The sequence below is a fragment of the Phoca vitulina genome, unplaced genomic scaffold, assembly GCF_004348235.1.
Source record: "Phoca vitulina isolate PV1807 unplaced genomic scaffold, GSC_HSeal_1.0 scaffold57, whole genome shotgun sequence".
Lineage (NCBI taxonomy): Eukaryota > Metazoa > Chordata > Mammalia > Carnivora > Phocidae > Phoca > Phoca vitulina.
Genome location: NW_022589760.1, coordinates 1041552 through 1065746, shown reverse-complemented (window position 1 = coordinate 1065746; position 24195 = coordinate 1041552). Strand labels below are relative to the sequence as shown.

Below are 24195 nucleotides of genomic sequence, written 5' to 3'. Positions count from 1 at the left end.
GACCATGGGACCCAACATCTATGGGAGGCAGTGTGGTTGATTGGAAAGAATATGAGCTTTGGAATCAGAAAGACCAGAGTTTAAATTCTGACTCTTCCCCCTTATTAGTTGTGTTATCTTGGGTAGTCACTCAGCTTCAGCTTCTTCATCTGAAAAATGGAGATAGCATCTATCTCAGAGGATCATGATGATGATGAAATGAAATTGTGTAAATGAAACAACATGGACCTTGGTATCTAATAAACACTCAACAGATGACAGCCCACTTCTTTAAAGGGCACCTATCATAATTTGCCTCATATTTCTAGTCAGTTGTATGCAATACATGTCTCTCGCTCTCTCCAATCAGATCTTAAACTTGAAGGCAGACACTGTGTATGAGTCATTTTTTACACGTCTTTACTTTTTAAATATATTTTTCTGATTGCAAATATCATGTAAAGTTATACAAAATGTAAATATTGCAAACTATTTAACACAGAAGAAATCTCCCAACACCCCCTCCCAACCAGAGAGCTGCTGTAAATTAATTTGGAGCATTTTTCTCCAGCTCCCCCAACTACCATATAGTTTGTTTTGTTTTTACAAAAGCAGGATCACTGTTAAAGTATGATTCTCAGAATGTTTTTTTTAAAGTTTCATACAAATAGAGAGTGAGCATGTGTCAAAGTTTAATTTTAACTCACAAACGAGGAAACCAGAAAGATGGCAAAGTTCACTCAAAAGAGGATATGAGAACTGGCATTTTATAGTCCCTTTAAAAACAAAGAAATGCTAAAATAACACTAAAATAATATTGCTAAGTTAGAATTAAAGCTGATTAGTCCTAAAAGGCACTAAGAACCAAAATCATGCTTTAGGTAGATAGAAAATCTTGTTGCATTTGGTGAGTTTCATGGATATTTAAAATGACTGAACCCTAATCACTTGTGCTAAATTACAATTCTCTAGGCGTAGAGAGTCAGATGACCCTCAGGCCTGTTAGAAAATGCTCTTAAGGTGACATTAAAGCATCAAGTAATCATCTTTTTCCTTTGTATTAGTTTCCTAGGGCTGTTACAATAAATCATCACAAACAGTTGTGATTTAAAAAACACACATTTATTTTCTTACAGCTCTGGAGTTCAGATGTCCGAAATCAGTTTCACTGATTTCAAGGTGAAATCAAGGCTGAAATCAAGGTGTTGGCAGGGACCTGCTCCTTCTGGACACTCTCTGGGAGAATGTTTCCTTGTGTTTTACAGTTTCTAGAGATGCATTTCTGTTTGTGGCCCCTTCCTCCATCTTTAAAGCCAACAGTCTAACATCTTCCATATCTGTGTCTCCATCTTCACATCACCTTCTCTCTCATGAGGACCTTTGTGTTTACATCCAGCACACCCACATAATTCAGGGTAATCTCTCCATCTCAAGGTCAGCTGATTAGCAACCTCAATTCCCCACTTAATTCCCCTTTACCACGAAACATAACATATTCACAAATTCTGAGGATTAGGACGTGGAGATCTGGGAGGGAGACACTATTCTTCCTATGATACTCTTATTTCCAAAGTTTGAATAATTCTTCATAATCTCATCCTATACATTTTGTTTTTCAACTTGTTTTTCACCAATCTTTTCACTTAGCACATACTGTATATGTCTACCCGATTCTTTTTTTTTTTTAGTGGACACACAATGCTACATTATGTTTCAGGTGTACAACTTAGTGATTTGACAAGTTTACACATTATGCTTTGCTCACAAGTGGAACTCCCATCTGTCACCATACATCACTATTACAATATTATTGACTTATTCCCTATGCTGTGCCTCTTATTCCCATGACTTATACATTCCATAACTGGGAGCCTGTATCTCCCTCTCCCCTTCACCCATTTGGCCCAATCCCCCACTCCTTTCCCTTGTGGCGACCATCAGTTTGTTCGCTATTTATAGGTCTGATTTTGCATTTTGTTTATGCATTTTTTAGATTCCACTTATGAGTGGAATCATATGGTATTTTTCTTAGTCTGATTAATTTCACTTAGCGTAATACCCTCTAGGTCCATCCACGGTGTCTCAAATGGCACGATCTCATCCTTTTTGTGGCCACATAATATTCCATTATACACACACACGTACACACACACACATCTTCCTTATCCATTCATCTATTGATGGACACTTAGGTTGCTTCCATATCTTGGCTCCTGTAAATAATGCTATAATAAACATAGGGGTGCATATATCTTTTTAATGGCTGGACAGTATTCCAATGATAGAATTATCAGAATTTAATCATTTCCTTATAGGTGGAAATTTAAGTTGTTACCAACTTTTCATTGTTACAAACAGTGCTATAATGAACATTCCTGTACACATCTCTTTGCACAAGTGTGGCTATGTTGCCATAGGAAAAATTCCTAGAGGTTAAAATTCTGAGACAAAAAGTATGCCCATTTAATTTTGACAAATACTGACAAATTGCCTTCCAAAAACTTAGGCCAATACTTTACTCTCATACCAGTGATGAGAACCAGTGGCTATTTATCTCCAATGTCACTTAAACTCAATATTTGGGATTTGTTTTTGAGCCTTTCAGTATCTATAAAGCACTCTGAAATATCCATGTAGGTTTTCCTGGCACAAAATGAGTTTAATAATTGTTTAATAAATTAAAGGTTAGAACAATGCAAATTCAAATGTACAGCTCAGAGGGCTCACACAGGTTAGCCTTGCTGCTTCCCAGTTTCACATGGTATATGCTTTGTTGCCAAGGCTCATATCACACTTTCCCTGTGCACCCCAGAGGCTCTAAGGTCTAAAGTGTGTGATTAATGGTGCTAGTCCTTCAAGAGGAAAGGCATAAGATTCTGGGCATGTGTGTCCCCTGAAAACAGTAATAAAGCCCAACAGCAAAAGTTTCAGAGAATGAGGTTCCCCACTCTTGGGGAGGTAAATATTTTGGAGGGTCCAGAGTTCACTGCTTTTATACTAAAGGACTTTTCAGAAACAGAACTCCACAGGTTGTTTTTTTTTTTTTTTTAAGATTTTCTTTTTAAGTAATCTCTACACCCAACAAGGGGCTCAGATTCACATCCCCGAGATCAAGAATTGCAGGCTCCACAGACTGAGCCAGCCAGGTGCCCCGGAACTCCACAGGTTTAGATGGAATGTCCCGGTGAACATTCTACCCTTCAGCTGCTCACACCACCCTTACCATGGAAGTAGCAATCAACTCTGAATGCTGAGGACCATGAGCTTGAGAGGTGCAGGTGGGAGCAGGTTAGCTGAAAGAGCACTGAATGTTGATTTAGGCTCTCAGGACTGGGACAGATGGGGGAGGGGCATTATTCTTCCACATCCTTATCTGTGGCCTGCTTTAGAACTAGGAGTCAGCTTCTCAGCAGGAGTAAGGGCAGTGTTGCTAAGAGGAAGTATAAGAGAGTGGGCTTCAGCACTCCCCTGCTGTGACTGGTTGTTTGGGAGGTGAGGGGGGAGAAGATTCATACAAACCTGGGTAGTAATTGCTCCCTCTAGTTTTATTCCCACGACCAGGGTCTGTCTGGAAGCTGTGTGTTTAAGAACACACAGGAGACAAAATCCTGAAACTAGAAAGGAAATGGATCCACCTACCACTCTCCCCCACCTTATCCCCCCACTCCCAGTATATAAGTACCTGTAAACATTAAATATAAGTACCTATAAGTACATGTGAATATTAAATAACATCAACCTATAAGTACACGTGAACACATACTCCATTTTCATCCCAGGCCTTTTAGGACTTGACCTTTTTCTCTCTAGAGTAAATCGAGTGATGCCTCTTGATTACGAGTATTTGTAAGAAAGAATGCTTGATATGAACCGAGCCACAGCCCAGAAAAGATTCCTGGAACCACTAACATATTAAACTAATTCCACAAAGGACCTAAGAGGATTTAGAGGCTTGTGTCATGATGAAGAGTGTAAGCTCTGGAGTGCCTAAGTGCCTAAGACTGAATCCTGGCTCTGATACTAGCCATGACTTTGGGCAGGTCACTTCACTGTTCTATGCCTTAGAATCTTCATCTGTAAAATGGGGGATGATAGTACCTACCTCATAAGGGATTGTTTTGAGGACTGAATGAAATAATGCATATAAAGCACCGTGCCAGACATACAGTAAATGCTTATAAATATCAGCTATTATTTAATTCTACAGTGCCTCCCAGTTCTATGCCCCATAGAACAAATGAAATTGACAACTATGAGTTTATTTAATACATTTCCTTAACATGTTCATTTGCCCATACTTAGCCTACCGAATTTCCAATAATGTGGGAAAAAAAAAAAAAAGCTGTTGCTACAATAGCCTCTCTTTCCCCCCACACTTCATGGTTCTGCCTTCCTTTTCCAAGACCCATTTGCTGGCCCCATCTCTGCCTCCTCTCCCACTAACACTTGCCCCTACACAACTACTCTGTGTCACTTTAAGATTTCAAAGGGTACAAAGAGAGTAGTCAATTAAAGAGGTGTTTGCAGATGGGAGCACTTCCCTTGCCCCACCACCATATTCCAAAATTTCTCCTTTTCTGGTGTATTGGAAGACTGTTGTGGAACAGAAAGGCCACCACCTACAGGAGGTTCTGAGAATTCATTTGCATAACATATCACTAGAATCTCTTCTCCTTGGGTTAAGGGCAGCAGGTTTTTCAGGTCCAAAGCTGCTCCACAGCCCTCACCCTGAACTCCCTGCATTCCAGAAATATTAAGTCATGGAGGCTGCGGAGGGTAGTGGGAAAAAATACGCCTGGTCCAGTACCAAGGCACATGTTTCTGCCCTGTGTATCTCTACTCTAGCTCTAATTGGCCTGCTTGGCTTAATGTGTGTCACTGTGTTCCCACAGCACCTGTGCCTTAAGTAGCTGATTCACATGGCTTTTATGGACCAAATTACATTTCCACGCTGCTTCTGATTTTAATAGAAGGGCGTATTAACCACCAGGGAGAAATTATTGCTTGAATTCCAAAGAGACAGCGTGTTCTTCTGGAGGCCTTAATAGATTCTTTCAAATTCACCTTAAATAACACAGTCAGAAGATGGGAGTGTGATCTTCTTCTGACACCAACCTAAGTTAAGTCTCTTCATCAAAGATAAAATGATGGATTGACAAAAAAAAAGTGTCCACTGCTCCAAAGCAAGTCACTTGACTCTCCCCCCAAATTAATCTTCCAATCCTTTTAGCCCCCAAACAGTGGTTGAAGATTGGACAACCACACTAGACATGCCAGGAAATAGGAAGGTTCTGGCTAACAGTCCTGCTACTTATAGGAGGGAGCTCCTCCGCCGTAAACTCCTGACACTGGATAAAAGGGAAACGGCTAAAGATAACCTCTTAACATGATCTCATGAGTAAAATTGGATGGGGACGAGAAGCTTTAGGTCAGATCGTTCACAATTTCTCAAAACATTGTGGTAGCAACAATTGGCACACGCTACTAGGAATTCTCGACTTTTCCTGGTGTATGAGGGGTAAGCATTAGGTAAATGCTGGGATACTAGGTCCCAATAGGCAGTGGCCATACTAGCCTCGATTCCTCGGTTAACTTAGAGGCATCTAGCTGACTTCCCCATCAAAATACCCCACTGATGGGAGATACACAAGAAAGGGCGATATGCATTCATCCGTTGGGGGTGTGGGAATGAAAGAAGGATGATAAACATTTCCTTATTAGAAAATAAAACCCGGTGGGCAAAAACCAGTACCAATGATGAGTTAGTGTGATCTGCTTTCCTTCCTCTGTCTTCACTCTATCTTGGAGTATTAGCTGCCATCCAAAAACCCAAACAGCATGAAGGTAATAGCCCAGCTATTATTACCTTCTCTCTCCCCTGGGCGGGGGGCGGGGGGAACCAGCAAAATACTCAGAACAGTAGGAGACACAACACAATCTTCATTTCTTCCATACATTAGAAACATTTTCAATTACAGTTCAGCTTCTCTGAGATCTATCTCAAGTAGTAAAATGACAAGAGCACAGAAAAACCAGGTTGGAGGGAATTCCTGATAACGAGGCACGAAGTGAGAGATTTTACTCAACCACTCCATTCCACAAGCTGGATGCCCCTGCAGGTCCCTGAGAAAGAGTCATTCTGGCTTATGCCCTGCAGGAATCCTACTCCACACTCCCTCCTTGGGGTGTGCCTAGGAAGGGCTGCTTGAAAAGAGAGGTCTTTGATGAATGATCACTAGTAAAATCCGAATGGAAAGCTAACTTGTTTGGGAAGCAGCTCTTTTAGTAGTGGGGGTTTGCTTCTTAAACCACAGTTTCTCAGTGGATTTAAAAAAAAAAAAAAACCAGCCATGCTTACAGTTACAATTCCACATTAATCAGCCAGTTTCCTGGGAGGTACCCATAATTAGCAAGTTGTCACATCCTCTGATCAGGTTCTGGTGGAATTCTGGGCCTTCATCTCAGCCCTAGGAAAGCTCAGGAATGCCCTGGAGCAAATGAGCAGAGCTACAAGATCACATCCAGAGAGCTTAAGGTGCTTGGAGGTAAGATATCCCCTAGGGCAGCCCAACAGCTGCCCTGGGTGGGAGGGGGGTTCACAGTATCTCTGACCCTTCTTGGTTTATAGTAGCTACCCTGGGTTTCCAAACATAACAGTCAATCTTAAGGAAATAAATCCTATTTGGGAGCTGCCCTTTCTTCTTAGAGGCTTACCAGAAAATTCAAGAAAATGTCCCAGTGGGTACTCACCTATGAGCCTCATCCTCTCCTTCAGTTTCAAAGTTGCTCTTGCCCACCCCCAGCCTATCCCAAAAGACCCAGAAGACAGAATCTCAGACAATGCTTTGCCTTGCTTCAGCATCACAGGATGGCTCTGAGTTCTCAATCCTGCCCCGAGGGTGCCGGTGGCAGCAGACACAATGGAGGTAGTCCACTACGTTGTGGGTAAAAAGTGAGCGCAATGGGTGCAAGTACTGGAAGAAAAGGAGCATGAAGCCAATGGAAATCAGATAAGCAATGATGAGCTGCAAAGCAATCAAGGAAGGACAGTAATCCAGTAACACTTTGACTCCAAAGAACTTGAAAACCAAAACCATGATCACGTTCTCTACCAACCTTACACTATAGTGCAGGCCCATGTGCCCCCAGTTCTGGCCTTTGTCAACGAGGTCCCTGTCTGCCAGTTTCAACTGCAAAGCTGACCAGCAAGAGAAGTTGATGCCTGCATAGAGAACGGTGATGGAGATCAGCACCACCAAGGTGCCAACCCGGCTGAAATTTTTCTCAATGTTATTGGGCATCTGGGCACCACTCCTCCAGAACTTAACCCAGGGCTCAAAGAGGATGATCAGGAAGTTGAGCAATAAGAAGGGCACAGCCTTCAGTTTCAAGGTGGCTGAGAAGAGCACCAGAATCACGAGGCGGGAAGTGATCTCCAATGTCCGCCAGATGGTGATGCAGAGGACTTCTAACGGCCCAAGGCGAATCTTGTATTCATCATACTTGATCTGGATAGCCAACATATTGCAGAGGGTAGCCCCATAGGTGACAGAGATCAGGGAAAAGACCATTAGCACAGCTGTAAGAAAAAAAAAATAACAGAAAAAATAGACAATCAGACTATGTTAGAGAAGCTTGAACTCAGACCCGGAGGTCCAGAGAGAGGATAGGTGAGGCTTGAGGGCCCAGTTAAGAGCAATTTCACGTATGAACACAGCTATGTTAGCACAGCACACAGCATGCACAGGAAAAAAAAAAGGGAAAGAAATAAACTAAAATATATTTTTTGTACTAGGGATTATACCAGTTTTCAAAATCCTTTTTTTCTGTTTCTCTAGTTTCTAAATTTCCCAAAATGAACATACATTGCAACACTTTAATAATCATGGAAACATACAAAATGAACTTTTTAAGAAGAGTGGATCTCAGAACTAGCGTTGAGAGGTCACTAACACAAGAAGAGCACATATATAAAGGGATAAGGCAGCACCCACTTGATGAAATAGGCTTCTGAGCAAACAATGAAGGAGGCAGAAGGAATTCTGAAAAAAGCCAGTCCTAGGAAATTCATAGGTAATGCCTTTGGTTACAGAAGTCCCTTCTTTGACACATATCTTCTTTAAGGAATGAATCTTGTATTTATTTCTAGAATGTGTCAGAACGTATACTGGAAATTCCATGAAGGCAGAAAGGACCATGGCTACTTTGTTCCGTGCTGTGTCCCCAGAGCCTAACGCACTGCCTGGAAGATAGTAGGTGCTCAATAAATGTTTGTGGAATTAATGAGGAATTCTGAGTTTAGAGAGGCAGCATAGAATATTTACAATTAGAAGCCCTTAGTTCAGCTCTGTGAAAGCCACTGAATATCTATGTGCCTTAGTTCCCCAATTCACTGAGATACTCTAGAATTGCTTGCATAAATCATCAGCAATATCAATTTATCACCCAGGTGCTTTGGTATATTTTAGGAATCTCCAAACTTCTACCAGAGTGGTTTAAAAAAATTTTTTAAAACCCCATTTCATAGCATATCACATCCATGCCACTGTTTAGAGTTGGGGCCCTGAAGGGTCAGGATGCTCCATAACTTGCTACACTAAGTCTCAACTATAGATCACATGGTGTCCCTTTCCTTTCATTCCTTTATATCAAAGAATGCCAATCACTAAGAAAAATCTACTGCTCTCAAGGAGAGTGAGAGGCCTGAGGGGTAACTCATCAAAAAAAAAAAAAAAAGCTGGAACTTTCTGTTCCCATAAAAATACTAGATCCCAGGGAACTGGAGCCATGGAGATGTCAACTTAATCTGCAAGGAAAGTGAAGACTTCCCCATAGAAACCCAAAAAGAAGCACAGCTTTGTTTCCAAGATCCTTTTCAGCTCTAAGTAGAGTGTTGGAATCTCAAAGACTGGAGAGACTCTCTTGAAGGGTCTACTCTTAGCCTTATTTTTATTATTTTTCCATGTTTATTGAGATATTATTGACATATAATATTGTATTAGTTTAAGGTGCACAACAAAACGATTTGATATACTCTTAGCTTTATAAACCACTCTTAGTCCCATCCTTAAGAGTTGATGCTCCTAGTTGGGAATGTCATCTAGCCAAGTGTGGTGATGCTTTCCCTTAAATTAGAACTCATTTATTGATAGTAGTGTAATAAAAGAAAGCCTGATGCTTCCAATAAATGTAAAAACACCTTCCATCTGTCTCCCTACAAATAGACTCATGCCGTAAGAGATCATAATGCTGTTAGTGAATTTGCTCATCTATGCTGATCCAGATGGCCTCCAAGAGAAAAAGAGATTAGAAAAAGGGGTAGCAAGGAGAAGACAGAAGAGTGGATGAAAATGAGGAGATCTAACCCCAAAAACTGTTTACCAAACTTTAAGAGATGGTACTGTCAGCAAGTTTTTAATAGGAGAAAGCACCAAAGAATTGAAACCAAGGCCTCAGAGAAAGTTTCCCTTGCATCCTTTGTAGAACAATATAGTTAGAAACATGGGCTCTGCAGGCAGGCATCCTGGATTCCAATCCCATCTTTGCCAACTATTACTTATGAAAGCATGAGGGGAATTTGCTTAACCTCTCAATGCCTCTGTTTCCTCATTTGTTAAAATGGGGGTAATAATTCTATCACAGGGTTGTTGTAAAGATTAAATGAAATAATTACATGCAGGGGGCTTAGAGAAATGTTCAGAACATAGTAGATGCTATCTGCTACCTCCTATCATCATCATCATCATTGTTCCCCATTTCCAAAAGACTAGTACGTGCATTTCCCCTACTCAGGCAATCAGGTGATTTAAAAACTAATAGAATACCTAAAAATAAGCCTTACAAAAATGTGCAAAACCTATAGCAAGAAAACGATACAACTTTACTGAAGTACATTTCATTAAATATTTTTTAATGTACTTCAATAAAGCTGTATCATTTTCCTGCTCCGGGCCTTGCACATTTATGGCATAGACTGTGGGGTTATTTCCTGGATGTATACTTATCTCCAGACTCATCGAGCTGGATGTTAAATAGGTAGAGGTTTCTGTCAATCATACCTCAATAAAGTGATATAAAACTATTTAATGAAATGGAGAGATACATCATCTTCTAATATGAAACTGATTGATCCTGTAAAGATGTAAATTCCCTCCAAAACAACCTAAATAATTTAATGCAAGCCCAATACACAGTCTCAATAAAAATTTTTTTCTTTTGTTGTTGTTACTGTTTTGCTTTGTTTTGTATTTTGGTGGGGGAATTGACAAACTGCTTGTGGAAATTCATCTATTTGGAAGATTGGGCTAAATTGCCCTATCAGATAGGGGTTGTGACAGCCCTTTGTGAGAAGTGCACAAGATCCAAAAGCAATAAAGAATTTAAATGCATAAAAATTTAATACTTCAGAAAGCCAGAAGACCATTTAAAATGTGTGTATGTACACAAATACAAAACACATAAATGTATACATACACACTTATCTACAGCAGAGAAAGGATTAATACCAGAATAAGAAAACTGCTCCTGCAAATTAATAAGAAAAAGACAACCTACTATAAATCAGCAATTTAAAGAACACAATAACCAAACATGAAAAGATGCTCAGCTGCCCTCACAATTAAGAGCAAATTATTTAAGTAATCAGTTATTTTATAATTATACAACTAAATAATATTTAGTTTAATACATAAAGAAAAAGCACATTCATACACCTCAGGTGGGAATATAAATTCACACCACCTTTTGGGAGGGCTATTTGGCAGTACTGATAAAATTCCAAACATGCATAGCCTCTCACCCAGCACTTCTATTGCTAAGAATTTATCCTAGGAAGTCTCATTCCGGTACACAGATACTTATAAAGATGTTCGCTGGAGCATAGTTTGTGATTAGAAAAAACTTTTTTGAATGCAAAAATCAGAAACAAACTTTAATCCTACCAATAGAAGATTAGAGAAATAACAAAGAATGGTCCAGTTCATATAAGGAAAATATATGTTATCTATTTATCATTTATTATTATATATGCATATATAAGTAACCGTTGAAGGAAGATATATTGGCATACTTTTGAAAAAAGACATGTTGAACAGAATGTTTAATACAGCCCTTTTTGACGAAAATACATATACATATATATTGTATGTATGTTTACATAGTAAAGAAAAAAAGAGTCTGGAAGGATATATACTGAATGGTTAACAGAGATTACTTCTGGGGAGTAAAATTACATCTCCTACTTGATATATGTTCTGTGTGGTTTTGACTCTTTACCATAACCATGTCTGATTTTTATAATAAAAAAATAAGGACCAAAAATAGTAATTTTAAACCATATAAATTTCAAACCATACAGAAGGGTATAAAGTAAAAGGTAAATGTCAAAGGACTTCTCATTTTCACTCCCCAGAGGTAAATGGTTTCTGACATATCTTTCCAGAAATTTTCTATGCATCTATGATTACTTGCAGGTCAATTGGTTTGTGCATGCATTACTTCTGTAACGTATACATATTTTAATTAGATGATTCGATGACCTTCAAAATTCTCAGGAGGAAAAGCATCATCATTTCCTTTTCTCTTCACACTACCGTCAATCCTAGTTACGTAAAAAGCTTCAAGACCAACAATTCCATGAACAATTCTTAGTGGAGGAAAAGAGAAAAGGGAACAAATTCCCTCCTTACGTTCATTTGTGACATGGGGCTTCGCCAAGCAGGATCAGCATCTAATAATAAGGAAATGGTTCAAAATTGTACCCACAGCTGTACCAGCTCCAGCCCAAGCAGACGAAGCTAATCTTGAGCTGTTAAAACTCATTAACAGTACTTTATCTTGACTTTGAAAACATGACTCACATTTCCTCTTCTCCTAGAGGTCTTACTCATCTAAGGATCCGTCTTTTACAAGTGGGAAATGAAGACTGTGACCTCTTGGGTAACTTCCTCCAAAAATCACACAGAAGGTCAGAACTGGGACCAAGCCTCATTTTCATCAGTATTCATTCCACACCCCCATTTCTTTCTCCCCACTGGAGTTGGGAAAAGTAATTAAATCAGTGGTTCCCAAATGTGGCTGATCAGAATCAACTGGGGTATATTTTTTTAAATATAGATTCCTGGCCTCCCCACACTCAGATTGAGTCTGGTCTGAGTAGGAGAAAAAATTCTTTTAAAAAGGAGCTTCCACCCAGTAATATGTTTTCTCGTGATCAGTAATATTTGGGAACCTCTTATTAAAAGATGCCCATCCCTAAACCCAAACAAACAAAAAACCCTCAGTATAATTTAAACACTCTGGGCTAGGGAAAGTGTCCTACTGACTGTTGGTATTACCAGCTACTTCTGGGTCCAGAGAGGGCTTATCTGTGGCATTTTTAGCCTTAATAGCTTATCCCAGTTAAAGAAATCTGGCAGGCCTAACATGTCTGGCTCCCCAACTTCTTTGACTATCTACCAGTGCTGTTCAAAGGTTCTGTAATACCTGTGCTATCCAATACAGTAACCACGGCTATTGAACACTTGAAATGTGGCTAGTATGACTGAATAAGTAAATTTTTTATTCCATGTTTCATTTTAATTTAAATAGCCCCATGAAGCTGATGACCAGTGTATTGGGCAGCTCAGGTCTGGATTTCTAAGACCCTTGATTTCAATGGAGCCCTCCCCTTTCCTGACCCCACTCACCTCTACCCAGGGGAACCTCTGCAGAGATCAGAGTCACATAGAGCTGATAGGTCAGCTGGGGCACTGAGCCCAGGAAGGCTTGGATCTGTGACATACGTTTGTAGGCATTGCGGTGCATAGCCAGGGTCCGGATGGAGTGGCCCACCTCCCATTCTATCAGCACCTCCTCGCCATTTATTAGCATCTTCTTTCGGGTGAGGCTGACATAGGGCTCCTCCTGCCCCTCTTTCTTCCACAGTGTGAGGTACTTAATCATGGCCTCCAAACATCTGCAGAGGTAAAGCATCACGGGTACTTAACTAAAGCTGTCCTGGGAAGGAAGGTTGTAGGATGGGGGGATAATAATACAACTCAGGGAGTTTGTGCTGCTTTTTGCCATTCCTTAATTCCCATTTTACTCATTTCTCATGAGTCAAAGAGTTCGTCATGCCTTCCACAAGTTACTTGAGTTTAAATCCTTTTTTGTTTGGCTGGCCATCTACTGACCTCTGTGAACACCATCTCAGGGTGTTTCTTGGAGGATTTAAGGAATTGCTTTGTCTCCTTAAGAATAGGTCTATAGTAGAAAAGCACTTTGGACACAAAGATATTATGTAAATAATGTGTTGAGAGAAAACGATGAAGGTTCTTAAAGGCCCAGGTTTTCATAACACCTCAAGTTCCTGAGAGAAAGCATTCTCTATGCAAACCATTCAGCTCCATACTTGGGGCTTTTGAGTTCTGCTTTTTTCAAGACAAGGCCCACAACTGTAATTGTCTTGCCAAAAAGTCTTGGAGGGGGATCTAGAAAAAAACCCTCACATCTATACAGTGATGCCATTCAAGAACAAAGGTGCTTAAAGACTTGACAACTCAGAACTGAATGTGCTACATCCCTCAGGAACATCAAAAGATCTCTCTGAAGGTTATTTTTGGGGCCTCTTGATCTGTTTGGGGCCAAGAGCCTTTTAAACTTCCTTCTTTCTTTACAAAGAGGAAAACATCCTTATGAGAGCCTACCAACCTTGAAATAGTGAGAAGACCCCATTTCTTGCTGTCTCCCTCCCATCTCTCCCACATAAATCAGAAGCCTTTAAGCAGTTCTGATGTGGTGACTAAAAGAGAGGCAACTAGAACATCTTGTTTTGGAACACCTGAGTTACCGCTTCCTCCACTCACCCTGAAATGAATAGAAACTGTGGACTATTATAATAAGTAAGAACGGTTGTGGTGAAAATTAAGCTGTCTTTCCTGACTGAGGGCATGGGTTGTATTTATCTTGCCCACCACCCTTATCGCATGGTGGGTGTTCGATAAATATTTTCTGAGTAAATGAAAGAGTGAGAAGGAAGAAAAGAATACAGGGTGAGAAATGATGGGAGGGGAGGATGATAAAATAATGGCAATGTAATTTAATGGAAAAATAGGCTAAAGACAAGCTCAGAGATTTATATGCTCTCTAGGCCTTTGGCTCCCCATTAGGAAGGTTTGGACATGTGCCGGCTGCCATTGTCCACAGGGCCCCTCTGAGACTGGGGCATATGTGCCAGTCTGAAGCATGTAGTTTCTCCCTAGGAAGTGGACGTTTCAAACTCTAAAACGCGGGAGAGGAAAAGGTGGAAGGAGGAGAGAACAGAGAAGAAAACAAGCTAAGTGCATTTCCAACAAAAGATTTTAGATTTTAACCCAGGCCCATCAGTGCTACTGCTGAATAAAATACTGGGGGAGGTAGCGGCAGGAAGCATTCTGTTTATGCTTCTAAAGGCTATTCACTGGTTTGGGTGAGGGTGTTCGCCTTGTTACAAGCCTCAGTAAATTAGAGCACATTTTCATTTTCAGAATATCTTTGCATTTCATATAAGGGAGCCAGGTCCTCCAAACACTTTCATGTGCCTAATAGCACTAATCAAGTTCCTACCTACCTAAAAAGTAATTTGCCTTGAACATAAGCATATCAAGGATATAATTTATGAGCTTTTAATTATTTCTTCCCTGCTGTCAGGTTAGCTGATTATTATAAATGCTTTCCAATCATTTCTAGTGGAAGCTAAATAACAAAAATGAAATACAGTACTCAATACTCCATATGGTGGGTCCGAGCCAAAGCTGGCTTGGGAGGCCACAAAGCAAAGGAGGGAAGTCTAAACTCCAGACTGGGGCAGTACTTGCTGAAATCTGCACCTTCAGAGTGCTTGATCTGTTAACTCAGTATATCACATTTGAAAAGGCTGATAAGAATGGTTTTCCTTGTTCCTCTAGTGACATCTCTTAATTTGTGGGTTTTTTTTGTTTTTTTAGAGAGAGAGCACGAGTGAAAGCATGTGCATGCAGGGGGTGAGAAGGGGGAGAGGGGGAGGGAGAGGGAGAGAGAATCTTAAGCAGGCTCTACGCTCAGCATGGAGCCCCATGCGGGCTCCATCTCAGGACCCTGAGATCATGACCTGAGCTGAAATCAAGAGTCGGACACTTAACCAACTGAGCCATCCAGGCGCCCCAACATCTCTAAATTTCTTGGTTCCAAGTTCAAGATGAGGTCTTTCTTTTACAGCTTAACTTCAAAGATTTAGAATTGGAAAGGAGCTTTAGATTGCTTAGTCCAAAGGCTGCATATAGGCCAGCTGAGTCATATCTGACCAACAGCTGTGGTTTGTCCATACTGTGTTATTTAGTCAAGTTGCTGAAAGTCAAACTGATATTTCATATAAAATCCTGTCTTGGAAGCTTCTCTTGAAAAGTTGGGGAATCTGGCAATACTGGGTCTGAATTCCAAAAGTGAAACAATGGGCTGGAACTGTAGAGTAGCCGCCTCCTTTAGGCAAATCATGCAGACTCTAGCTTGCCACACTACTCTCCATCATTTCTCTAACACTGAGACTTCCTTTTCATTTATCATCACACATGAAGCTACTGGTTTTCTCATACTGGGCCTGCTTCACTCATTTATGAGACCTGCCTGGCCCCTGTAAGCGTTTGCGTTTGAGACCCATGATCTAGCCCAACCCATTTATCATACAGATGAAGAAACTGGGGCCCAAGGCATCTTCAGAGATTTCACCAAAGCCATGCAACTAACTAGTCAATGACAGAGGGAGGACTAGACTCCAGGCCACTGGAATTCCAGGCTACCATTTTCTCTAATGGAGCCTAATCAGTCCCTCCTTGTTTGAGCATATATTGATTTAAAAAATTTTAAGGCAGGGGAGTTCCATCCTTGAACAGTTTCAGGCTGTGTTTAGTTCTCTAAGGATGAAATATCTTCCCACTACAATTACAGCATCAACACTCTGACACATATTCTTCAGCTGATTGCAATCAAGACAAACTTGGTCCATTCTTTCCTCCTGACTTCGTAAGTTTTGCAACATCTCCCTACCTTGAAAATCCCATAGCGTCCAGATGAGACTGCTGACACAGAAGCCTGTCTCCCTAAGATAAGGCACATTCTCATCCCTTCAAGGCAGTCTGAATGGAAAGACTTGATACTATTACAGTGTGCTCCAGCATCCAGATGGAGAGAGATGGACTATCTTCTTCTGCCCCCTCTAACCATGTACCTTTACTGCAGAAAGATACAAAGAGATACACAAGAGACTGATGAACCAACAGAAAAAAAAACAAACTACAATGGGTTGGGGTACTAGATGACCACAAATAGCTGAAAATATTCACCAGATGTCAAATAACTCTGGAAAATTTGAAAATGCCACCACCATCAGCCCAAGCAGCTCAGGGTAAAGAGATTGAATATGAGATCCAGTTTATAGAGTGTCTAAAAGGCAGAGTCAAAATAACACACTCTGAAGCTATGGCCGGTGCGTACAGGTTAAGCATGTCAGCTGGTCCCGTACCAATTTTCACAACTCAAACCCGAACAGCAAACACTGTCTACCGACGTCTCAGCAATGGTACCATACATGGTTTTGGAACACAGGTACATGCCACATGTTCATTGTGGTGGCATCTAAAGTTTCAGATAAGATTTTCTGGATGGGAGGCAGGGAAACCAAGAGTGGGAGGGAATGGGAGAATTGATTAGAGGCACAGTATCAGCCTTGTAAATATTAGCTTCATCTTTCTCTGCACAAACCCTATGGGGGTGCTAGAAATGAAAAACTGCTCACCTGATAACAGGTCCCAGGAGGATTAGATGCATAAACAATGACAGCGGCTTGTCTTTGGCCAGATCTCTGTGAACAAAAATGAGGGTCAACTGGACCATAATGGATGAAAACATAAAGAAGGATAAGGTGTATGTCATCCAGTAGGTTTCGCTATTCTTTCGGTAGATTCTGACCATGTACAAGGCAGATGCAGCCTCCCCACAGTACAAAAAGGTGGAGAAGAGGATGCCAAATGGAAAGGTAAATCGAGGGTTGGGCCCACGGATGACATCTTCCTCCAGAGATGAAGTTGGATCCACGGTGGGCTCCTCAGGAATTTCATAAACTCGGTCCATTGTCGAGGTTCTGAGCAACCCCCACCCCCACCCAAGAGAACCCTGTAGCCACTGCAGTCCAAGTATTGAAGAGAGCTAGCTGTCAAGTACAATTCCAGAGCGGAGATCTGCTAGTTAGAGCAGGAGACCCCTCTTTCTAGTTTCAAGTTACACTTGTTGGGAGTATGGGACAGAGAGCCCGGGAGTACCACTTTGAACTTGACTCTTCATTGGCCCAGGCTTCCAATCGTCCACAGACGTGCTAAGAAACCTGGACAGGGCAAAAGCAAGCATTTTAGCGCCCCGTCCGGAGTCCAATTCCAGGCACGTGAAAGGCTTGGGGACAGCTGTCTCCTTGGCCCCTTCTCCTTCCGCAGCCCCGCAGGGAGCGGGGTAGCCACTCTGTCGGGGGCACCAACACTCAGCAGCACCTCTCGAGGAGTCCTGACCAGCACGCCCTCTCAAACCTGCCGAGAACTGAACCAGGGCAGAAGAGGGGGTGCAGCCTGAGCGTCCCTTCGGGGGCTCATTTCAGTGCCTAGGTACCCTAAGCTATCGTTAGGCTGTGGCTACTAGCTCGCCCGCTCGCCCGCTCGCCGCTGCTCCCTCAGGACCCGCGCCGAGTCGAAGCTTCTCCAGCTCGCTCTACCGATTCCCCAAGCTCCGCCCCCGAGGCAGCCGGCCGGGGGCTGGAGCAAAGGCACCAACCCGGGCCCGGAGCGCAGGCTGGGGGGAGGGGCGGAGCTGGGGGCGGGGGGAGGGAAGCGGAGCGCCCCCGCGCTCCAGGAGCCAGAGAAAGCTAGAGGGGCGTCTTTCCCACAGAGAAACTTTGCGAGCGAGAAGCACGACGTGCGGGGCGCCAGCCCGGGAGGGCAAAGGCAGATGCCGTCAGACTCTTGGACGCCCCGTCGGCTGCTGGGGTCCTCCCTGACCTGCAGTTCCAGCTGGGAGAGATCGGCGGCTTGGGAAACTAAGGCACTGAAGGCGGGGGCGGGCCAAATGGGAGGGACGGCTGGGGCCAAACAAAACCAGCCTGCGAATTCCAGGGCGGGCAGCCCAAGGATGCTCCCCGTGGAGAGGCGCGACAAACCAAAGGGGGGGCTTGGGCTGGCCTTCGGAACAGCTTCTCACCACGGCCGCCGGATCCCAGAGGGAAGCCACAGCTTTCCTCTTCCCCCAAAGCAGCAGACGCCCACTTCTACCCCGCCCTCGGGAACTAGCTAGCTCGCACACTTGCACAACCCACGCGGTTAGGCAGGTGTCTCTCTCTCTCTCTCTCTCTCTCTCTCTCTCTCCCCTCTCTCTCCTCTCTCTCCTCTCTCTCCTCTCTCTCTCTCTCCTCTCCTCTCTCCCCTCTCCGCTCTCCCTCTCGGCCTCAGGGTTGAACTTCCCTAGGTCCTATTGCCCTCCAGATAATATCACGGTGGGGTGGGGCGGAGGAGACCTGAGAGGCAATTGGGCCATAGTTTCCTTTCCAGGCAAGTCTGTATGCAGCAGAGGTTAAGATAGAAAAGGATGGGGGGGGGGGAGGGTTGTCAAGACTCAAGGTCAGCACTGAAAACTCATATTATAATGCCTTGATTTCCCCACTTGCAAAATGAGGCCGGGAGAACTTTAGAATTGAACTTTCAGGTTTTGGGCTGGAAGGTTCTCAAGAGGTGCCAAATTCTAAATAGACTGGAGAGGAGCCAAGAGAGCTGTTAGTAAAAGCTGAGAGGGGTGACTTAAAGAGCTCAGAAAATTGCCAGGATTCTTAAGATCAATCCTCCCCCACCTCACTGAGCTTTTGTTTTCATGCCTTCATTTGCATAATTCTAAACCCCAGAGAAACAGAGAAAACATCTGCCTCCTGGTAATAATTTAAATGTAGCAGAGCCTGTGCCAATCTCCTTTTGCTGCAGGAAGTCAGTACAAAGAATATGTGAGGAGTGGCCAACTAGCTGCCACCAAAATGATGGCCTGGAGAAAGACTTAGTCTTGTGGTTGTGTTGATTTTTAAGATTCCTGCTGTTGCTGCCTCCTTTCCCCAGGGCTGATTCAGGGACAAATCAACTTCTAAAGGTTGTTGCCTTTGAAGCAGGCACACTATCTTGGTCTGCACCTGTGCTCCTGCTCAGAGCTGAGTTAGCTGGGTTAGCAGGCTGATCCTTCCTCCTTTCCTTTTCACAAGGCAGGTCAACACTATCTGAGAACACTTCACACATAGTGTTAATTGGCTGGGGCTTTCCAACTGGCACAGGGTTCTCCACCAACAGTATAGGGTGAAGAACTTCTGGGGGCTTCTTAGGAACCTGTTCTCAAGATGGATCTCGAGTAGGGTGACAAACTCATCTCAGTTTGCTGGGATGGGATAAGTTGGTCACCCTAGCACGGGAGACTGAAGCTAGAAAGAATGGAGAATCCCAATTCTTTTAGCCTTTCCTCCTTCCCTGTGCCCTCAGCACGCCCCAAATACACAAATCTACAAGACCTTCCTACTTTGTTCCTAAACACCCCCTCCCTCTGGATGCCACTGAAGGCTCTCTGTAATCACCACACTACTTCCCTCTCTAATTTCATCATCCACGTTACCCTATCACAAACCCTTTGCTCCAGTCCAGCAAACTTTCTCATTTAATTATACTTGCCTCCTCACTTCCACCTCTGTGTCTTGTTGAGGTCATTTACAGTGTCCTGCACTCTTTCCTCCATTAGTCCAAACCCCAACCTTCCTTCAGGGGTCAGCTCAAGTACTCCCTCCTCCAAGAAGCCTTCTTTCACCTCCCCAGCCCTCACTCTTCCCTCAGTCTCTACACTACTGGTGCACTCACTCTTGCACCAGTCCTTCAACTCTTTCTGTGTTTGGCCTGCCTACCCAACAGAAGTGTAGACTCAGGGAGGGATGCTCAATGAATGTTTATCGTGGTTCTTGTTGATGACAGTAATGATTTAAGAATGGCGATGATGATGAGGCTTCCTCCCCCACACTTCCTCCAGGAAACTATGCAAGACTCAGGCACACTCATCTCTAGAAAAGCTATAGCCACTGTAACTGGGGCATAAAGTCCTGGGGCATAAAGACCCACTTCCTCAGTTAGCCATTCAGCTCACAGAGGACGCCAGCCCACATGATATGTCCCTTCTCCAAGTTCCTACAGCGCTTTTTTGTCAACACCATGGTTTAGCACCAAATTACAAATTATTGCAAGCATATTATTTTTTATTCCACAACTACATTGCCATAAGCTGCTTAAAGGCAGAGCCCCAACTGTTATACTTTTTTTTTTTGGACTCCCCCATGGCTGATACAGACCTGTAAGTTTCCAGCCATCTGATCCCCCTCACCCACCAGCTTCTCTATTTTCAGCCCTAGGACTCTCTGGCGCTTTAGGTCACTAAATCCTCTGGTCTCTTATTTCCCTGTTCCTTTTGCCCTCCTGGGAGAAACTGAGAATTTGCCCTGTTTCTGTCCAACTCTCTTTCCTCTTTCAGGCAATCTCTAGATTTCAGCCCTTTACTCCTCTGAGGAGTAGAGACACTGGAAATGTTGACAGGCATGAGACTACTGAGGCCCTGGGAACCCCTTCCCCATTAAGACCACTCATCTCCCGGGGTGCCTGGGTAGCATCTGACTCTTGATTTCAGCTCAGGTCATGATATCAGGGTCTTGAAATCAAGCCCTGAGTCAGGCTCTGGGCTCAGCACAGCATCTGCTTGAGATGTTCTCTCTCCCTCTCCGTCTGCCCTCCCCCCCACTTGCTCACTCTTTCTCTCTAAAAAAATAAATAAAATCTTCAAAAAAAAAAAAGACCACTCATCTCCCAAAGACTGGTCAACTGAGGTGATATCCCTAGGCTGCCCCCCTGAATACTAGATAGTGTTCAGGGTCAATTTCTTCTTCTTGCAGAACCAAAGTTCTACAGGAAAGGGAGACCCAAGATTTGACTCTCCCCTGCAACACCTCCAAACTCAGCAGGAACAGAGAATGAGTCTAAAGGCTCTTGCATCTTGAGGCACCTGGGTGGTTCGGTCGGTTAAGCATCTGCCTTTGGCTCAGGTCAGGATCCCAGGGTCCTGGGATCAAGCCCTGAATCAGGCTCCCTGCTCAGTGGGGAGCCTGCTTCTCCCTCTCCCTCTGCCCCTCCCCCTGCTCATGCTCTCTCCCTCTCTCTCTGAAATAAATAAACCTTTGAAAAAAAAAAATAAAAACTCTTGGCATCTTTATTAGCATTCAGAACACCTCTGAACCATATAAGGCTCCGGAATAGGTTTAAGCTTTCAAAGCCACTGCAGTCAGAGCTGACTTGTAAGAGGCAGCTGGTATGCATGAAGGAAGAGGAGAGGAAGGAGCGAGATGTGCAGCAAGTGGCTGATAGTCGTCATAGAACACTAGCTGGTGGGAGGTGAAAGGCAAGGCCCAGAGAATCATTAGCTAGGATGGAAGAATGCCTTCCTTCTATAGAACGCTCAATTTGAACTGTTAGAATCTTTAAAAGATATCTAATGCAAAATCAGTTATGCAGCCTCTGGGCCTTCTCTTTTCACTGTAAAGCAACCTGAGGATGAAGAATTTTTTCCTATCCTGTTCTGAGCCACTCCCTCGTCAGTATCATCCATAGGGCCTGGAGTCAAAACACAAGTGAGTTCCCTGCAACCCTTATCCCTAGTAGTTTTGTTTTTAAAAATCTGGTTTAAATGATCATCTAAATTAGCACTGAAGGGAAAGAAGGGCTATTGCAAAATGCAGCATGGAATCTGGGGATGATGGGTGTTGCCAGGCGGATGGCAAGCTGTACATATATTGCTAGCAGAGGGGAGGGACAGGAGACAGAATTGTGACGGATATTATTTATTTTTTATTTTAAGTCTTGTTATTTTTAAAATAATGGCGATATTGAGATATAATTCATATACCATACAATTCACCCATTTAAAGGGTACAATTCAGTGTTTTTAGTACAAAGTTGTGCAGCCATTACCATTACCTAATTCTAGAACATCTTCATCACCCCCAAAAGAAACCACATACCCATTAAGCCCTCACTACCCATTCCTCTCCCCCCCCCCCCCCCCCCCCCCACGCCTGAGCCCTAGTCAACCACTAACCTACTTTCCATCTCTCTGGATTTGTCTATTCTGAACATTTCATATAAATGGAACCATATAATATATGGCCTTTTGTGTGTCTGGCTTCTTTCACTTAGCATAATGTTATCAAAATTCATCCACATTGTAGCATGTATTAGCATTTCATTTCTTTTTATGGTGAATAATATTCCATTTTGTAGATATATCACATTTTGTTTATCCATTCATCAGTTTATGGACATCAGGGTTTGTAATAGGGTTCTCCAGAGAAACAGAACAGGGAGGGAAGGATAGGGAAGGGAGATAGTTTAAGGAATTGGCTCACACAATTATGAGGACTGGTTTGCAGGGCAGGCAAATTCAGGAAAGAGTTGATGTTGCAGTCTTGAGTGCAAAGGCTGCAAACAGGCAGAACTTTTTGTTAATTAAGTTTCTAATTTTAATTCCAGTATTGTTAACATACAGCATTATATTAGTTTCAGGTGTACAATATAGTGATTCAACAATTCTATACATTACTCAGTGCTCATCATCATCAAAAGTATACTCCTTAATCCCCATCACCTACTTCACCCATCCCCCCCCCACCTCCCCTCTGGTAACCATCAGTTTGTTCTTATAGTTTTAAGAATCTGTTTCTTGGTTTGTCTCTTTTTTTTCCTTTGCTTATTTGTTTTGTTTTTTAAATGCCACATATGAGTGAAATCATGTATTTGTCTTTCTCTTAACTTACTTCGCTTAACATTATACTCTCCTGCTCCATCCATGTTGTTGCAAATGGCAAGATTTCATTCCTTTTTATGGCTAAATCCTATTCCATTGTACATATATACCACATCTTCTTTATTCATTCATCTATTGATGGATAAGTAAGCTGCTACCATAATTTGGCTATTGTAAATAATGCTGCAATAAACATAGGGGTGCATGTGTCCCTTTGAATTAAATTAGTGTCTTTGTGGGCACCTGGGTGGCTCAGTTGGTTAAGCGACTGCCTTCGGCTCAGGTCATGATCCTGGAGTCCTGGGATCGAGTCCCACATCGGGCTCCCTGCTCAGCAGGGAGTCTGCTTCTCCCTCTGACCCTCCTCCCTCTCATGCTCTCTGTCTCTCATCCTCTCTCTCGCAAATAAATAAAATCTTAAAAAAAAAAAAAATTAGTGTCTTTGTATTTTTGGGGTAAATACCCAGTAGTGTGATTACTGAATCATAGGGTACTTCTATTTTTAACATTTTGAGGAACCTCCATACTTTTTTCCACAGTGGATGTACCAGTTTGCATTCCCACCAACAGTGCACGAGGGTTCCTATTTCTCCACATCCTTGCAAACACTTTTTATTTCTTGCGTTTTTTATTTTAGCCATTCTGACAAGTATACTTTGAAGTGATATCTCATTGTAGTTTTGATTTGTATTTCCCTGATGGTGAGTGATGCTGAGCATCTTTTCATGTGTCTGTTGGCCATCTAGATGTCTTCTTTGGAGAAATGGCTGTTCATGCCTTTGACCCATTTTTTAATTGGATTATTTGCTTTTTGGGTGTTAAGTTGCATGGGTTCTTTTAACCCTTTATTGGATCTGTCATTTGCAAATATCTTCTCCTATTCAATACATTGCCTTTTAGTTTTGTTGATGATTTCCTTCGCTGAGCAGAAGCTTTTTATTTTGATGTAGTCCCAATAGTTTATTTTTGCTTTTATTTCCCTTGCCTCAGAAGACATATCTAGAGAAATGTTGCTATAGCTGATGTCAGAGAAATTACTGCCTGTGCTCTCTTCTAGGATTTTTATGGTTTCAGGTCTCACATTTAGGTCTTTAATCCATTTTGAGTTTATTTTTGTGTATGGTGTAAGAAAGTGGTCCAGTTTCATTCTTTTGCATGTAGCTGTTCAGTTTACCTAATACCATTTGTTGAAGAGACTTTTTCCCATTGAATATTCTTGCCTCCTTTGTTGTAGATTAATTGACTATATAAGTGTGGGTTTATTTCTGGGTTTTCTATTCTGTTCTATTGATCTATGGGTCTTTTTTTGTACCAGTACCATACTGT

At 42.5% G+C, this 24195-nt stretch overlaps 1 protein-coding gene across 1 annotated transcript; it reads right to left on the bottom strand.

Moving 5' to 3' along the window:
- Nucleotides 1-4346: 4346 nt before the first annotated feature.
- Nucleotides 4347-17103, bottom strand: XKRX (XK related X-linked). Its single transcript, XM_032390045.1, has 3 exons — nt 16766-17103; nt 12666-12934; nt 4347-7558 (listed from the first exon to the last, which is right to left on the bottom strand). Exons 1-3 carry the CDS (start codon nt 17098-17100, stop codon nt 6813-6815), a joined length of 1350 nt encoding a protein of 449 aa, XP_032245936.1. The 5' UTR covers nt 17101-17103; the 3' UTR covers nt 4347-6812.
- Between the last annotated feature and the right edge of the window lie 7092 nt (nt 17104-24195).